General features: G+C 39.0%; 1 protein-coding gene across 1 annotated transcript; it reads right to left on the bottom strand.

Annotated features, from left to right (window-relative positions):
- Positions 1 to 16,963: 16,963 nt before the first annotated feature.
- LOC140495972 (G-protein coupled receptor 12-like) lies at positions 16,964 to 19,290 on the bottom strand. The gene is made up of 2 exons (XM_072595330.1): positions 18,684 to 19,290; positions 16,964 to 17,962 (listed from the first exon to the last, which is right to left on the bottom strand). Exon 2 carries the CDS (start codon positions 17,960 to 17,962, stop codon positions 16,964 to 16,966), a length of 999 nt encoding a protein of 332 aa, XP_072451431.1. The 5' UTR covers positions 18,684 to 19,290.
- Positions 19,291 to 19,537: the final 247 nt, after the last annotated feature.

Raw genomic sequence — 19,537 nt, 5'->3', positions numbered from 1 at the left:
AAGACACCAATGCATTTCAGAATGTTGGATTATGTTCTCCCAACATTCTCTGTCACTGCTACACTCTCAGTCAAAGCTGGACTTGTCTAGGATTCTGCTGAATGGAAGCTATCCTCACAGGATTGAGGGGGGAAATCCAGCAGCAAAGTTTCCTTGCGGATGTCTAGGATAAGAATGCTGATTCTGTTATCTGGAATATAACTTGCAATTAATATGCATATACCTGACCTGACATCACCATTCATTTCCACTTTCTACCCTGATCTCATTTGATTCAGATCCAGCAAAGAATTGTGCTGCTTGCGTTGATTTCTATGTTTAGAATTAGAAACAAAATAGTGATGCTCAAATCCTGCCATTGTTTTCCTTACACATACCAGGATTAGAGATGCATTTCCATATGGTTGTATGCATTATGGTATCTTGTATCCTGTATGTGGTATAGGTCCAAAACTAAGACTCAGCTGAAATTAGCTTAAAAGGAGAAAGCACTGAGAAAAGTTCAGAAAAGCTGTAAATATTACAGTCTCCTGTTACTGTAGCAAATTCATTTGGTTCAGTCATGGAAATTACACTCTCAAACAAAAATAAAAATTGCTGGAAAAGCTCAGCAGGTCCTCCATAGTTCCGAGGAAGGATCACTTTACCCGAACCATTAACTCTGATTTCTCTCCGCAGATGCTGAGCTTTTCCAGCAACTTCTGTGTTTGTTTCTGATTTACAGCATCCAGAGTTTTGGTTTTTATGGAAATTGCACTATTGTTTCCTTTTATAGTATGTAATAGCACAGAAGGGGGCCATTGAGCCTTCAAAGTTATATGGCTTGTGCTCTTCATTCTCAGTTGTAGTTAATTTGGCTAGCAATTTAATTTTAGACTGGTTCTCCTGATGTTTGAGTCAATTAGTGACATATTTCTCCTGATACCTTGATGCTCATCTTAGTGCACATTTTCGATGGTGGGCTTGTAAGTTTTCAATGAACTTCCATCATCAACAAACCTCAGAACTCAATTCACAGTACCTACCCAGTCACAACCTCAATTGCCTTTATGATTCAAGTTTGCATTCTATAATTCTCTTTTTAAGATTATGTATTTTGGATACTGCAGAGTGTATGTGCGTAGTTTAGATATTTTATATTTTATTGGTGTTTTGTGTTATCGACATGTATATACAACCTTAGTATGGTGAGCCTAAATATCGTAAGCAGTGAATGGTCACTATTCTTAAGTAAATTTCACCTTCATTAAGAAATCCTTTCATTCTTCTGCAGGACTAAAAGCATTTGGGACATAACATCAAAGAAGTAATTTGTCTTTTATAATTTGATAATTTTAAATTTGAAACTTATCTGTTAGATGAATAACCACAACATATGAACTCACATATTGAAAGCATAATAATAAAAATATGCAAGACCATTTGTAACACTTGCACAGCTGAGCACTAATGTAATTGGTGCTTCCTTTCCAAGGGGTCACCATTACCTTTTTGTCTTTGATAGTGATCTATGTAGATCACAGTATAATTCAATAATCAGTAGATCACCTGTAGCTTGTTGCCATTTCAAAGGCAAAGTAAAACTATATTTAAAGCATAGGATTACCTTATTTACACATTCATTTTTTATTGACTTATGCACCATAGTTGGCTAGTGCTATGTACACAAAAATAAATGTAGATTATTGATTAAGAGAGTACACTTGCTTTCTCTGCAGTTGGAGCCAATCTCACTGCCTAGGTTACTAATTACCTTAATTCAAAACAGTGAATACATTTACTGAGGTATTTTGCATGTGCTCCAAATTCTTCTCACAATTACATCATGTGGAAGTTTAATGTAGTTATTGTTGTGGTTCTGTTCGCCGAGCTGGGAATTTGTGTTGCAGACGTTTCGTCCCCTGTCTAGGTGACATCCTCAGCACTTGGGAGCCTCCTGTGAAGCGCTTCTGTGATCTTTCCTCCGCCATTTGTAGTGGTTTGAATCTGCCGCTTCCAGTTGTCAGTTCCAGCTGTCCATTGCAGTGGTCGGTATATTGGGTCCAGGTCGATGTGCTTATTGAATGAATCTGTGGATGAGTGCCATACCTCTAGGGATTCCCTGGCTGTTCTCTGTTTGGCTTGTCCTATAATAGTAGTGTTGTCCCAGTCGAATTCATGTTGCTTGTCATCTGCGTGTGTGGCTACTAAGGATAGCTGGTCGTGTCATTTCGTGGCCACGAAATGACACGACCAGCTATCCTTAGTAGCCACACATGCAGATGACAAGCAACATGAATTCGACTGGGACAACACTACTATTATAGGACTAGCCAAACAGAGAACAGCCAGGGAATCCCTAGAGGTATGGCACTCATCCACAGATTCATTCAATAAGCACATCGACCTGGACCCAATATACCGACCACTGCAGCGGACAGCTGGAACTGACAACCGGAAGCGGCAGATTCAAACCATTACAAATGGCGGAGGAAAGATCACAGAAGCGCTTCACAGGAGGCTCCCAAGCATTGAGGATGTCACCTAGACAGGGGACGAAATGTCTGCAACACAAATTCCCAGCTCGGCGAACAGAATCACAACAACGAGCACCCGAGCTACAAATCTTCTCACAAACTTTGAATGTAGTTATTAACTTGCCACAGTTTCACAATTGTGGTAAATGTAAAAATAACAGTTTGTAAATTTTATTGTTCATTAACTTAGAACATGATCAATAGACATCTAAATACAGCTTGTGTTTTAAAAGTGAGAATTTTTATTGGAGGCAAATAGTAATATTTATGAGTGGTGTGGGATACTAGTAAGGTTGAAGAGAATGTCAGAGAAGACAAAGTAAATTAAGATAAGGCAATTAAGTGATTTTAGGTAGAAAAGGGAGGCATTCCAGCGTCATTTTATTCTGATTATGAAATATATTACAAGCACTGCAGTATCTACCATTATACTAAAAAAAAGTAAAGGTGCCATAATCATAGAATCATACAGCATGGAACCAGACCCTTTGGTCCAACTCATCCAAGCTGACCAAGTTTCCCAAACTAAACTGGTCCCCTTTGCCTGCATTTGGCCCATGGGCCTTAAATCATTGCTATTTATATACCTGACCAAATGTATTTTATATGTTGTAACTGTACCTGCATCTACCACTTCCTCTGTCAGGTGATTCCACATACGAACCCACTCTCTGAATGTAAAAGGTTTCCACTCCGGTCCCTTTTAGATCTTTCTCATTTCATCTTAAAATTATGCTTTCTATTTTTGAATTCCCCTACCCTACAGAAAAGATGTTTGCTATTTACCTTATCTATGCCCCTCGTGATTTTATAAACCTTTTATGAAGGTTACCCCTCAACCTTCCACACACCAATGAAAAATGTCCCAGCCTGTCCAGCCTCTCCTTATAACTCAAATCCTCCATTCCTGGCAACATCCTTGTAAATCTTTCTTGCACCCTCTCCAATTTTAAAAATATCCTTCCTATAGCAGGATGACCAGAACGATACACAGTACTTCAAAAGAGGCCTCACCAATGTCCCAACTTCTACACTCCATGGTAATGAAGGCAAGCATGCCAACACCTTCTTTATTAACCTGTCTACTTGCAGACCATGTGGCTGCTTTTGTATTAGAGAGACTCTCACACACAACTGGTGGTTGTTTAACCTGTGGGATACCATGCCTCAGGTGAGGAAAGAAGAAAGACTTTGAGGAGGAGAGTCCTTCATGGTAACCTCATTGAGTGTGGGAATCGAACCCATGTTTTTAGTCTGCAACATAAAACCTGCCATCCAGCCAATTTAGCCAACCAACCTCCATCACCATGCTGTATGTAGCATTATCATCTTATAAACAGTTTCTAATTTTGATGCATAAACATCGTTGGAACTGAAGCAGAAACTAAGCAGTTCTTTAGCTAGCTTAACGTTAGCTATCGGTTTTACATCTGAAATTTGTAATTGATGATATTGTAACTAGCTTGCCAGCATCTTGGCCAGCATTCCTCAACATCTACTGATTTCAAGGAACTGATGGCTTAGTGGCATTATCACTGGACTATTAAGCAAGAGACCCCAAGTATGTTCTGGGCATCCAAGTTCAAATCTTGTCATGGCAGATGGTGGAATTTGAATTTGGTAAAAACATCTGGAAATCAGTGTCGAATGATGACCATGAATCCATTGTCGATTGTTGGAAAAACCCATCATCTTCACTAATGTTGTTTAGGGAAAGAAACTGGTACCTTTACTGGATCAGGCCAATGGCAATCTGGTTGACTTTTAACCGTCCTCTGGGATGGACAATAAATGCTGGCCCAGCCAGAGACGTCCTCATGTCATGAATAAAAAGAAAGTCAGTTTCTATTGCTAGCAGTGACTGGACACAAACCAAAGCGCACATGTTATATCAGCAAGCTGGTGATTTAAATAACACCATCTTTAACAGTACCTAGAAACTAACAAGGTGACATTTTAGATTATTTAATAGCCTTAAAAAGTGTCAAGGTGAGAAAGCACCATCACCTCTAAATTCCAACTCTCCTCACTTTTCATGTGTTTGAAGATAATAATTACCAGGTGTCAAAGGATTGTCAATGTTGTATCCTGAGATAATTTGAGACTAGATTTGTTACTGTTCATGGTATTTATATATAACTTCCAGTATGTCATCCTGCTGTAATTCTGTATGCACAATTACACCAACATAATGCAGCGCTGAAGTGGACATTTGTCATTTAAATCACATATCATTTACTACTTGAATGCGAGGCATTTTTGAGATGTTGAAATTATTTATAAAGCTCTATTTTTATAGCTTGTAATTTGCATAATGTTTTGGTGTAAATAATGGATCCCTGTGGCAAATAATTAATCTTTTGCCAAAGAGATCAAAATTAATGGCCTGATGCAATTGGACAATAGATATTAACTGTTATGTTGCAAATGTTTTTGAATGTGAGAGTGTTATTCAAGTAATTGATCAAACTATTCAGCAGCAGGCTAGCTTTTCTCTGTTGTTTGGCTTCTCTTCGCTTCTTCACTATAGCATGCACACATGTATGTAATTTCATCATAACAGTACTGTTTTTTGATCCAGTACAGTATTTTCTTTGAACCGTATTAAGGAATCTGGGATTCTCCTGAGAATAGCATGGGATACAGTGAATACTCATGGAACATAGTGAAGACTGAGTTCAGTAGAGCATCATCAGCTGGACTGTGCCAACGAAATGTCAAAAGAGAAAAAAAACCTGCGTTTATGTAGCACCTTTCTTGACCTCAGGAAACCCAAAGTGCTTTACAGCCAATTAATGTGTTTTGAACTGTAGTCACTGATGCAGTTTAGGAAACATGGCAATGAAGTTGTGCACAGCAAGGTCCCACGAAATGCAATTAAGTAAGTGACCAGATAGTCTGTTTTGGAAAGTGTTTGACAGAAATGTTGCCTCGGCCAGAAGGAGAGCTCCCTTGCCCCACTACTTTTCAAGTAGTGTTGTGAAATACTTACCAGCTTCCTGAGAGGATTAACTAGCCTCACTTTAACATCAGTTCTGAAAGATAGCGCCTCCAACAATGGGATATTCCTTTGGCCTGGAGTAGATCTTTGTCGTTGAACTTGGTTCCAAAACCTTGTGACTCAAAGTGAGAGTGGCATCACGGACTCAAGGCTGACATCTAGTAGCAACATGTAGTCAGAGTTTTATCATCATTGTGATTTGTGGAACACTTGAAGAAATGCAGTGCAGTACAGTACATCCTCACTTAAAGTTGTGGTTGGCTTCTTGAAAATCATGACTTTAAGTGAAACATTGTTCCCAATAGAAATATTAGCTAGCACTAAAACTGTGATTAGGTTCTGTATGAATTTATCAAAAAAAACATTAAAACATTTTATCTTCAATTAACGTATTTAAAATTGCTAAATTCCTACCTTAGTAATTGAAATAACATTTTAAAAACAAGTTTAAAAGTATAGAAGATATAACCTATTTCCATTAACTTTGCGTTAATGATCCTGCTTCCCAAAATTCTACTTCCTAATCCTACTGAGCAGTGCAGACTCCTGCCATTTCTCAACTCTGAGATGTGAACCAACCTACCCCCCCCCCCACCCACCCCACACCCACTCCCTGACCTCTGAGTTGTGATCTGTGCAACTCCTCTGAACCATTCTCTCACTGCTTGCTTCTCCAGACTATTCCCATTCAACAACCAGATTCAGTTTCAAGCTGGAACTCTGATGTCATAGAAGCATAGGAAACAGTAATAGGAGTAGGCCATTTAGCCCTTCAAACGTGTCATTCCATTCAATGTGATCATAGCTGATCATCCAAATCAGTATCCTGTTCCCATTTTCTTCCCATACCCATCTAGTCCTAAGAACAATATTCAACTTCTTCTTAAAAACATACAGTGCTTTGGCTTCAATTGCTTTCTGCGGCAGAGAATTCCACAGGCTCATAACCCTCTGGGTGAAGAAATGTTGTGAAAGTGTGAGTCTGATGGTTCTGGTGCACTGCGCTTTTATAATCCAGCATTTTTAAAAAATGCTACTGCTTCCTTCTCCTGAACTTAGAGGTAGGAGCAGTTTTGAAAGTCATTGGGAAAAAAGATGTGGGCAAGGGACCACAACTATTGAGTTTGGGGAGCAGGGGACAGTGTTTTCAAAAGTCTTGCAATGAATTACAGGCCCCATTCATTTACCAATGTTAATAAACAGGACAAGTTTGAATGAGGACTTAATGACCAATAGCATTTTTTTCTTGTTAGTCAAGTTAACAGTCATTGCTGAGTGAAATTGTACCATCACAATTTGCCTGAAATAGGCCAAACCAGTGAAAAAGGTTGTGGAGTTTTAAGTGCAAATTACTTATGTGAAAATTAAGTTTTTGTGATGTCTAATGTTGGAACCTGGCCTAGCCATAAAACTAGTCATAGCCCAATTGAAATTATTAGCATAATTAATTTGCACTTATTGCACCTATTTATAGCTGTTCAAGGAGGCTCCTGAAGTTAAGCTTGCTTTTATCGTTGCACAGAGACTAGAAGACACGTTTAATTCATGAAGAACTGACAAAGGTACATGAGTGAAGTGATTCAGTATAGTTTTTCAAAGTAATTTTTATTTATTTAAATCTGGTTACTCTCAACTGTTGAATTTTCAGTTATATTCATAAAATAACAGTTACTGCTTTTAAGTGCATTTTTTATGAAATATTGTTACTAAATAAAATAAACAGTTACATTTTAAAACAGTGGACAGTGGAAGATTTTACATTTGTGATTCTGCAATGAGTTCAGGCAGAAACATGAGTCGTAAGTTTCTTTTGCAAAGGTAATGCAATTTCTAACCAGATTTTTCAACTGTGCACAAGGTGGCAATTCTGACTCACTCTGTGTCGTAGGACCTGGCTCTGCAATTGGAACAGTTCCATTATTAATATGTCTCTAATGCAAAATCAACCTTTAAGCTTCATTTAATTTGTTTTTGGAATGAGTAAAGTCAACTGTGTGTATGCTAACATGAAGAATGTAACTGGCTTAAGATACTCTCGAGCAGATCATTTTCCTTTTGTGTAAGTAAGCATGTACAGAATTCCACTTCACCCAACCAGCGATAAATCCAGGTCTGGCAAAGTAACTCCATGTTGCCTCCTCATACTGATGTGTCAAATCAGTACTTGTTGTGTAGCACAATAATTAGTCTATGAACATTGTCATAAGTGAGTAATCAAACAAATGCTTAAAGCTTCACTTTTATTTATTAAATATTTAAATACAAGTTGAAAGAAATAAATTCTCAATTGTTTTGTAAGTGATTTGACATTTTAGCAAACATTGGGGCTGATGTAAATATTGTGGTGATAATATAAAGGTTTAAACGTCTTGTTTTAGAAATTAATCAGTGCTTTATTGGTACTGTTATCATGATGCTTGCTTGTACACAATTTTCATGTGCTCTCTGACTTGTGACAACTTTAAATTATAATCTCTGTTTGCTTCTAATCATGGAATAGTAGAATTGTTTCAATTCTGTCACACATTTCTTCGAATTATTTGTAATTTCTCCTAGCCACCACTAGGAATGCTGTCATGGAAGACCACAGTTAGACCCTTAGATCATACCATCCAGATCTGCCATATGCCAGACTGATTTCCTTTTACAAGTTTCATTTCTCTTTTCAGAAATGCATAGTATTTTTTTTAATATATAGCTACTTAAAGAAACAGTTTGCCGACTTCTCCATAACTTCCGGAGTTAACCAAGCAATGCCAACCTGTATGGGAATCAACAGAGTTGCACGAAATAGTGCCAGTTATCCTTCCAGGAGAGAACTTAGATTCAGGGGAAAAAAAATAGCAAAGACAGTCATGAGGAAGGAGGTGCAAATACCCAACAGAACACTAAAATGTTCAATCATTCATCATTTAGCTGTGGTTGGCTGTAATTTCATCATCATTCTCCCAACTACCATCCTACTATTCCATAGAATATTTGATTACCTCAATCAGTATCCAATCCTAGAATCTCAACTGATGCTTCTAGCCAAATAGCTATCTGATTCCGTATGACTGAGATGAGCAAGTCTGCCTTGACTAATTTTTCTGGATTGGTTAGCCAAATTTTAATTTAATTTAAAATTAATTTCCTTCTGTAAGATAATTTGGGCAATTTATTTTGTTTTGATGTTTATTTAGTCTCATTTAGTTTTTGAAGTGACAGGCAAGAAATTTGCATTTTTTAAAATAAAAATGAGCCTATTTTATATTGATTACCAATATTCTTGAGAAACTCAGAGTGGAGTTTTGGAGATTTCTATTAAAGAAAATATGTTATTTTTACAATTTTATTGACCCATCTAATTATAAGATGCAAAATAAAGTCAACACAAATGACTTTTCTATATTAGTTTCACAAACATAAAATTGTAGCTTGAAAAAAATATTTAAAATGTGTAAAACTGCCTCTAAGCTCCTGCCCAGAAATTTTGGAGATTGGTAAATTTTCAGATTTAGATTTTCAGATTGTGGAGTAGAGTACATGAAAAGGTTTACTGCCTCTTTAATTACTGCAACACGAAGTAACAGATAACAAATTGACTCAGTTGATTTGCCCATTGTTTTGTACATATTTGGACAGGATTCATCATTGCTTCAGTTTACATCATCATATCAGTAGCTTATCATTGGAGTTTTGACAGTATTGTGTCTTATTATATTTCATGAGATGGGTCATGATGATGTAAACCTTAGTGATTTTTAACTGTACATCGTCTTTAAAACTGAAATAAATATATGCTCCATATTAGTCTCTGTGAGATTGCGTTGGAATGTTTTTCATTGCTATTAACTCTGTATGCCACCTAGACACAAGTCAAACATCACACTATAATCTTGTTGTTTTATTAGCTGGATGGTTTAAACATAAGTGTCACAAAATCCAACTTTGTAAGCAACCCTTGGCATCAAGGGTGTCATTCGCACCATGTATTCACTCTTCTGATATGGGCCACACTGGGTGATATTTTGGGTGGGTGGGTAACAATGGCACTTTGGAGTTGGTGCAAGAGATATCCAAAGCAAACAGATCGTGTCAGCATTACACCTTGACTGACACAATCAATGCCATTTTCATTTTAAATAGTTCAGCTAATTTCCTGTCTTAATCTTGCACAGCTGGAAATATGTTCAGCAGCAAAATGAACCTTATTTCACTGTGGCACCTCTCACAAACAGCACTATTGAAAGGTATCTTGCACTGATTGCTGACTGACGTACACTGACAGACGAGAGATAGGAGACCAAGATACATCTGGTGCATTCCAGAAGTAATGGGAGGGGGGAAGATGAGAGGACAAGTGCAGTCATGTGTACAATGCCCAAGATGCACGACAGTAACTTAACTGGGGCGTGCTGGCAGCACCTTCTAAATCCATGGCTTTTACCACTGGGCAAGGATAGTAATTTCATTGGAATACAACCATCTGTGAGCTTCCCGCCAGGCTGGACACTATCCTAACTTGGAATAATTTCACCGTTTTGTTGATGTGTCAAAATCCTGGAACTCCCCTGACAGCACTGTGGGTGTACCTTACATTAGATGGACTACAGTGGTCCAAGGATGGCACACCACCTTCTAAGGAACAATTAGGGATGCACAATAAATCCTTACCAGTAGTGATCACATCTCAAGAATTTTTTAAAGTGCAATTCTCTTGCTATGGCTGTACAGATCTGAATTAGAGGACTTATTCAGTCCCATGCAACTGGTGGAGAAGAGTAAAAGAAATTGTACACATTTGTCTATATGGCTGCAGAGAGATCAAGACCGATGAGTTAGAGGATTTGTTTGAATTTCACAGTCATTCATATACTGTGGCTGAAATGGAAATCTGACTGTAGAGATGCTTCAAAATTCAATATGACAAAATGGCATCTAGTGAAGATATTGAAAAAAATATTAGGAAGGATCTCATTATAGCATAGCAGATGTTTGCAACAACTTATCAAATGGTTAACAGCAAAATATCTGGATCACTTCATCATATGCCATGATGGGAGGATTCATATACTGAAGGAAAAGAAAAACTGGAAATCTCTGGAATCATCAGAGAAACAGTAAAAGCTGTAAAAAGCTGGATCTCTCTGGAGCTATACACACAAATAAACACAACTTGTTTTACTCTTTTTTTTCATCAGCTACATGGAACTGAAACTGCTTCTCTCACTCACGTTTGTGCAGTAAATGTCAGAAAATTGCACTTTAAAAAAAATCTTGAAATGTGATCACCACTGGCAAGGATTTATTGTGCGTCCCCAATTGCCCTTTAGAAGGTCAGTCAGCCTCTGTGATGTGGATGCATCCAAAATATGAAAACATTTCTTCTACCCACAGATATTTATTATCCTGCTGTGTACTTCCAGCAGTTTTATTTTTAATACGCTAAGAAGATTGGATTTATTGGACCGACGTCCATCAAGTGAAGCTGACTTAACTGTTCTTGCGTTCTTACAGCAAAACAGAAATTCTATTGGATGCTTTAAAAAAAACCCAGACCTCTGCACTTCACAAGGTATTTGGGTCCCAGTGACAAGCTTTAGCTCGTAGTCGGGGCTATGTAATATTAACCTATTTGTTACAATAATGTTTTTTGCCAAGTTCATCATCTCGTGACCCTAAGTACTACTCAATTTTGTGTGTGTGTGGAAGGAGAGCTAAGAATAACTACCCACTGCAGGAAATGATAGAATGAAATTCAAAATACTCTTTAAGTTCGCAACCAAAGGATAAATAGAACCACAGAACAGTTACAGCAGAGGAAGAGACCAATCAGTCCATCATGTTTGTGCCAGTTGAATAAATAGTTCCTCATTTTAATCCTGCTCTCAAGCACCTGCATGTGCAATCAATTTTAAAGCTGTTGGCAAGGGAATGAGAGGATAAACATAAATACATGAAACAAAGGAAGCTACAGGGCTATGGGTTAGAGCTGAACACTGAAATCAGATCTGTGTTGTTTGAGAAAAGAACCAGCTCAAACACAGGGCACTTTTGAGTTCTGTAAATGCGAAAGATTCTTTAAACTTTTTAGTAAGTTGTTGGGCAATTTCAAATCTATAAATAGGTTTACAATCATAAAAACACTTCATGAATTAGTTTTCATGCTTTATATTGTTGAGAGTTATATATATATATATTGAAACATGATAATATTCCTTGCTCCAAAACTTGACTCTCAGGATTTCACACAATCATTCTCAACAGCAATGCACCACAATTTTCCATATCCTGTCAAAGCTGTTAGGTGCTGAAACAGAACTAGAAACAAAGATATGGTAGTTTAATCAGTTATTTTTATGGTTGCATTCTTGGGAATTTCCTGTGTTTGTTATTTGACGACAGGGAGTTATTAATTTACATCAGTGTTGTCTAATGATATGTTTATCAGTTACAGAAGATTGCACATTGACCTATGGTTGGAAGGTAGGCATTTTGGGACTACAATCTGAACATGAAACCAATTCTCCTCCTTATTGGAGACGGTAAAAATAGCTGTAGCTATACTCGACTGTGATGCTTATTTCTGCTCCACTGAACTGGGTGCAATTCCTTCGAAATGCTATGACACATTTTAACCACATGGTGGCAATATTCCATTTTTTTCCTTCAGTGATTAATTTTCATCCTTATAATTTATGGGATTTGAGCACAGTAACAAACACATCTTGCTCAGGGGTTCTTTTCAATTAAAATAATACTCTAGGTAGTTCATTAAACAACAACCTGGTCTCTTGCACAAGCTAACCTGAAAATAACCAAAATGTTGCTCCTGATAAACAAAAAAAATGGGAGCTGTTTGGAAGTAAATGTGGCATTGCTGTTAATTTTGAGCATCACTTTAAAGGAATATGCACTACTTAACCTCATTATTTACACTGAAGGGAATCGCTAACATTGGGAGATTTTCTGGGATAGTTTGGCAAGACTCCAGCAACATTTATTCCAGAGATGGCTATGTCTCCTTATAGAGAACTTTCCAGGAGGCACCATAAAGCAGCACTTTATCACAGGCACCTTGATAGAGAAATGCCTTAGTCTGCAGAAGGAATGGGAGCATGACATTAGGATTGGCAAGAGAGAAGGACAAGGTGGCAAGTAAGGAGACACATCACGCTTCTCCACTGCAGGTACAGGACATTCTAAGTCCTGACTACCAAGCAGTTAGTCTTATTAACTCATAACCATTTAGCATTTTTAAAATTTTTTGACAGAAACAACACTCTTCGAGTAACCCTGTATAAACTTATGAGTCTAATTATTTTTTTCTACAGATGTCGATTTAATCTTTTGGCTCCTACTGGTTCAATAACTCCTCCTAACTGGTGTCTTGTGTGGCAATATAGTCTTCACTACCTTAACAAAAATAAATAAGATAAGAAATCAAAGTAGAAAAGAAAATCTATTGATTCTAATAATTGATTTTTCAAAGAACCATTGATGGTAGAAATGTGCTCAACACCATTGGTAAACAAAAATGGTAAGGTCCCAAAATCCTCAACCAAATCCTATACACCCACATGCATCATTCAACCCGACTACGAAAAAGCTAACTTTTAGAAAGATATAGAAGAAAATGTGGCCAACTTCATGAAAACCTCTGAGAAATTCTTTAGCCATTTCTTAAGAATATTTAACAGTGTCTGAGAAACCCACACTACTTCTCTGGTCACTATGGCATATGCAATTTATTTAGAGACATTCTACAGCTTTTCGGTGCCTAAAGGAAAATGGCCCTATTACATTGAAATTTCACTTTTTTTCCCCTGAATTATAGGGAAGAGCGCTTCATGGAGAGTTCACCACTTCATGTCATTAATTTGTTAATGAAGAATCAAAATTCTATTTGTTTTCAATGTAGAATGTTCAAATAACTCAAGAAAAACGGAATCATCCGTGCCACTTCAGTTCAAAAATCAACACCCTCTTCTCATGTTGCAGAAATTATTGTTTCATTTCCGAAATTGGTTATGTTTCAGTCTGAGTACAAAATGAAAAACTTCGACTTAATGCCTCTTTTTAACAAAAAAGTATTACTATGGCCAATATAGAAATGTATGATTAGTGTCAAATATTGTGCTCACACTTAAAATGTAGAAAATCCTTTTTATATTGCAAAATTTATAACCCCACCCCACATGCAGCATTCCATACTGAGAATGTTTAAATATTAGAATTCAGTTCCATACAATGTTAGCCACCCATATTTAGTTTATTCACACTTAGATGGTGAGTGCTGACAAATCATTTTGCCACGGATTGGGCAGGAATCATTTATGGCCAACCTGTACCTGTTTTAACACAGTTGTCCACTCCTCCCGCTACCATACAAATCCCATCTAGATCCCAAACCAGTGACACTCAAATCTCTGAAATTAATAATAAAAACTCTGAACCACCTCTGCCAGGACCCCCACCCCCAACACATGCACACTTCCAACAGGGTTAAAAATCACACAACACTAGGTTATAGTCCAACAGGTTTAGGTTGCTAAATAGTGATTTAGGTGCAAAAACCCTGTTATTTTTTTCATGGTATTGGTATCAAGGGTAGCATTGGCAATCTATGAACACCCCAATAAAATTAGCTTTCGACATAATAGTGGAGTCAGTCAATATTAAATGTGGTCTGAACTTGCAATTCATTTTTCTAATTTTGAATGGGTTAGTTGAGAGAAATTGCCTTTACCATTAAATCACATGTAAGTGCCTTTGTCCAAATTATTTGTTGCTACTTAAAGCGTGCATTCCAGAAAATGCTTTCTTGCTCCAAAAATGCATTATTGAACTCAGTTTTTTTAAAATAAAAGATGGCTCCCTTCCCAATGATCTATGCAATAAAACATTGAATTTGATATAACTAAATTATTTTTTCTTCATGGGATGTCGGCATTGCCGAGTCATTTTCCATCCCTATATTGTTTTGTAAAATATAATTTATTAATAAATTATCTAAAATACAAATGTTCAGAACAGCCCATCCCTAGTTGCCCAGAGGGAATTTAAGAATCGATTACACTGCTTTACACATTTTCTTCTCTTCCTACAGTTGCTACAGTTAGGTTTCTAATTTCAGGTTTTTAAAATTGGACTTAAATTTCACCATTGTGAGAGTCGAACCTTTGTAGATCTTTAGACTAGGGACAATACCACTGCGCTACCGGCTTATTTAAAATGCTACTTGGCATTCGGTAAAATACATGACCTCGGTCGAAAGCTGCGGTATCTATTATAGAGCCATTCATGTTTCATCTCTCTGTCCTCAGTTGAAAGTCAAACACGCACAAGAAGAGATCTCAGCTTTCTGGACTTCAAATGACTGAGGACAAGAAGGGGCGGTAGGTGGGCACTGAATCTCCGGGCGACAATAATCAAAGGCTCAGGGAATGTCCGCAAGTAATTTGCAATGCGCACAGGGTACAAGTTAACACGGTTAACATGGTTTCACATCTGAAGTCTGCCCGCGTTGCCAACACTCCCGGGCCCTGGCTGAATTGACGTCAGTCCAGAGTGGGTGGGGAGGGGGAACACGTTCCGTATATGGGAGGCTCTGTCTTCAAACGGGAATATTTATCCATTCGGAACTGACTGCGCAAAATTCTCGAGGTTGCCCACTGAATATCATACCTTATGTATTCCTGACGCGCTTAGCTGATGGGCACTCCAATCAGCCTGGCTTTGACCTAGCGGTTTGGCAATGAGGCCAGAGGATCCGAGATGGGAACAGGAATTTGACTAACTATACGAAGGCTCCTGGAGTCTGACTCGGGCGATAAATCAGCATTGCAGGTCGTTACAGCAATTCAATGCGCAGCCTCCAATCATGCAGACTGCTACCCACTTGCAAACAATCGACAGCAGAGCGACACAGAACAAACGGTTGATTCCTAAAATATTGTTTATTTTAATCCAATTTACCCTTTGCAAAAAGGTGGTTAATGCTGTTTACAGTCATATGTAACAATAACAAAATAAATCCATCTCAGCAGATAAATAGGCTTCTCAGACATTTGACAGTGCAGGAAGTGACATTTGTCTTTAAAAATTTACTCTTGTTTGATAAAGTGCAATTTTAAGGTGGGGGTGGGGAGGAAACATCTAGTTCAACAAACCTACTCGGGCAGGTTCAAAACCGTTGGCAAATACTGACTGAACTGTAGCTCTGAGTATGGGGCTCCTCCTTCAGAGTGGTTGAGTATTGGCAAAAGGACTTTATATTTACAATTGTCTCTACTGATAAACGGACAGAATTACAAAGTGCACGATGACTCCTGGGAAAGGATCTATCTGTATCCATCAGGCTATTTTCAGAGGGTAATCAATAGTGTGACACTGGATGAACTTTCTTGTGCTAATTTATTAATTATTAAAAACTGCCATTTCGAGTGGGTTTTCTACTCTGGTCAGCTCCCACCCCCTCCAAAAGGCAAGGGATTACGCCCACAGGGTGACGTGAACTCTCACAATTTGAGGTCTTGGTACAAATCAGAAAATAAAAGATACTCCAAATAAGAAACAGAGGAGAAAAGAGCTGCAGTAAGGGACCAAGGTGCGCTTGAAGATGAAACTGCACTGCTGCGGGATAATGCTCACTGCACCAGACCACATCACGCTCAGGGATCAACTGGAAAATACAGTAAATCATCCTGACACTCTCACGATCTTGTGACCAATATAATGCGCAGTTTCTATTGGATGTGAACAGTTAAATCTCCACTGTAGAAAATAAAATCCCGTCACAGTGGGAATTTCAGGCTTCAATTAATGATAAATAGTGGATGGGTAGGTGTGGGATTGACAGGTGGACAGATACATTTACATCAATAAATCATGTTGTTTTCTTATCACAATACACTAGGTAGATCTATAAAGACGTTTGGAGCACTGGGCTCTCAATTTAGGTAGTTTAAAGTGCATCACAGACCAATAGTGCTTTAAACTGGAGGCTAGTAACCATTAGTGTTCATGGACCGCTGGGGAAGGTACAAAGTGACCCTTACAACATTCCAACAATATCTACCTTTTTCCTAAACATGGCCCGTATCTCTAAGTTGAAGACTTTTGGGGGGGAACAAAATAACATGTTTTCCCCCCACACAGGGCTATTTCATCAGTGGATATGTTGTATCTCTACATCAATTCACGTCGCATTTGCCCCGTCTGGAATAATGCAGTTTCTCATCACAATTCTACTGGAAACCGCTGGGGGCGCATATCACGAGAATGCACTGATGTGGAAAAAGCTGCTCTCGGAAAGCACACTTTCCCTTGTTGGACATGGTTTATAAAGCGGGCAAAATTAAAAAAAATGTGTACTTCTTTGAAAATAACTTCCAGTAAAAAAATAAAAATTACAAATAATAATTGTTTTAAAAAAAAATAAAATCCCACGAAACAGAAGACACTATACGTCACTGGACGATCTTGGTCTAAATGAGAAATTAGATGAGATACAGCCACAACATGCGACCCAGAGCGATTTCTGGATGTCAGGGTTCCGGTATGCATAAATAATAGGATTAATCACTGAATTGCAAGTCGCCGGTAGCACGGTGACATAGGTGTAAATCAGCGGATAACTGGAGTCTGCAATCAAGCAGTAGATTGCAAAAGGGACCCAGCAAACAGCGAAGGTGCCGAGGATGACCGACAACGTGGAGATCCCCTTCCTGGTCGAGGTGCTGGAGGTGGCCACAAAATGGTACTGCACAGCGATCTGCTGAGCGTGCCTGAAGGCGATCTTGCAGATTTGAACGTACAGTTGCAACATCAGGGCGAAAATCAGCAGAAAGGAGACCGAGAGGACAGCGGCGTTGTTCTTGGTGATGGGTTTGATGACACTGCAAGACGTCTCGTCTTCCAAGCAGTTCCAGCCCACGACGGGAAGTGACCCCAGACTGATGCATGTGACCCAGATGGCGAACAGTACAAGGTAAGTGAACGTGGTGGTCCTTTCTGTGTGGTATGTCAGTGCGTTATACAGGGACAAGTAACGGTCCATGGTGATGGCAAGCAAACTGCAGACTGAAGCCGAGAAGGAAGCGATCAGAAGGGCGGCCGACACCAGTCTAGCGGCTTCGAAGTTCAGCAAGTAAAGGAAAATGAAATTGAGGATCAGGCCCACTCCTCCGAGGAGATCAGCCAACGCCAAGCTCCCGATCAAGATGAACATTGGAGTCCTGAGGGTCGGCGTGTAGAAGATCACAGCCACCACGATGGCATTCTCGCAGGAGATGACAGTCCCCACCACACACAGGGCGATGTCCCACGGATTGACTGTCTCGGTGGCTAGGTCGGAGGTTGTGACTGAGGAGTTACTGTTGTCTGAGGAGAGCCAACTGAGGGACTGCTTCGAGTTGTTTCGGGCCTGACCATTCATAACTGGAGGCATGAAAAGCATCATCTGAGGACAGGGGAGAACAAACGCAGATAGTTCAAAGGCAAAAGGGACAAGGCATCTAAAACACACTTGCTTGCCAAGAATCCAGCCCTGTGCTGCAGCGGGTTGTGTATGAACTGGCAAACATTTATTGACAGTTGTTCCCACAATAAGAAAGACCCGTTAAAATAGAATTCATAGTGACGTAGCAACTGCCTGGTGGAAAAGGTGCAAATTCCCATAAGCACCCATTTACAGTAGCAGGGAGTTAGACTCCACGGTGTGCATTATAAGAAAGGGGACTAATAGAGAGTGAAGCCAGCTTAGTTTAAACTAAATGGTGGCACGAACAAGTGCAGTTTTACTCAACAACGTGAAAGCAGTCTAGATTTTCAAATGCAGATAGCATGACAAAATTCAACATACAATTTAAAAAGCCTCTTACATTTTATACAGAATCTATACTGTACAATAATGATGATTCACAAACATTGTTGGATCCATGTGCAATTCATAAGTACCTTAAATATACCGGCACTTCATATTAAACACGAAAAGGTTTTGCAACCATCTCTGCTGTAAAATCTTATACATACGTTTTTGATGCTTTAATATAACAGCGGAATTGAAATAGAGTTAAGACGTGTTTATAAAAAGATATATAACGCTATATAGTTTGAAATCTTACATTTCTCCGTTTAGCCTCCAATGTTAATAACAGGACAGAAACTGGACTAAGTCTTACCGGCTCCTGTGCTCCGTTCTCGGTGCTGGTAGTCTGGGCTTTAATCGGTTCTGATGGGAAGGATCTTTGCTCCGGATTGCAGGTTTATTCAGTGGCTGACATTGCTAATCAAACACTAGATTTGGTGAATTGAATGCGGTGGATGCGATGCCCAAATGGGGTGGTGATAAATCTCCGCTCTGACGTCAAAAGTATACACTTCTTGTGATCAGCTCCCTGACTGAATCACAGGCTGTGATGAGAATATCAAACAGACAGACACACACACACACACACATCAGAACCAGCCGAGCTTCATTCACAAGATTTCTTAACCAGACGCCCATCCTCTGCAGACACATCCCAAGGTCATTGAAAGCAGCCAGGTAGCAAATAGATTATCCCCAGGAATAGCTCCTGCACCGAATACAGATGGAACCATTCCACTCGCACCCATTCTCTCTCGTGTGTCTGTTTTCTGTTGTTGCAAACCACAATTTAAAACGTACCGCAAACAATTCGCCACTGGTTCTTTCAAAGGGCCCGTTTATCGCGCAGTTATGAAGTGGCATTTTTAGTATCATTCTCAATCACGAAGTTTAGCCAACTCGAACGCCCGGTAACAGATTGTCGGTCTGAAAGGGAGGACACGCAATGATTATACACGGGGATTCCAGGTTACTTTCCCCCGCGGTTCATCCTAGTCTCGGATCCAGCTCATTCTTTATTAGTGCAATTATTTATGAGAGAGCCTATCCCCACCCAATTTCTGGCACGGAACCCAGTCCAATAATCCCGGCGCCCGAGCCCCTTGTCTTGCTGCAGAGCAGAGACCAGCAATGTCCTAAGTAAAACCTGTGTGCAAAAACAGAAAT

The sequence above is a fragment of the Chiloscyllium punctatum genome, chromosome 25, assembly GCF_047496795.1.
Source record: "Chiloscyllium punctatum isolate Juve2018m chromosome 25, sChiPun1.3, whole genome shotgun sequence".
NCBI classification, from domain to species: domain Eukaryota; kingdom Metazoa; phylum Chordata; class Chondrichthyes; order Orectolobiformes; family Hemiscylliidae; genus Chiloscyllium; species Chiloscyllium punctatum.
This window is presented reverse-complemented; position numbering and strand designations above follow the sequence as displayed.

What these genes read in the sequence shown, in the direction of transcription:
- LOC140495972 (XM_072595330.1), bottom strand. Translation starts at nt 17,962, where the DNA reads ATGATGCTTTTCATGCCTCCAGTTATGAATGGTCAGGCCCGAAACAAC.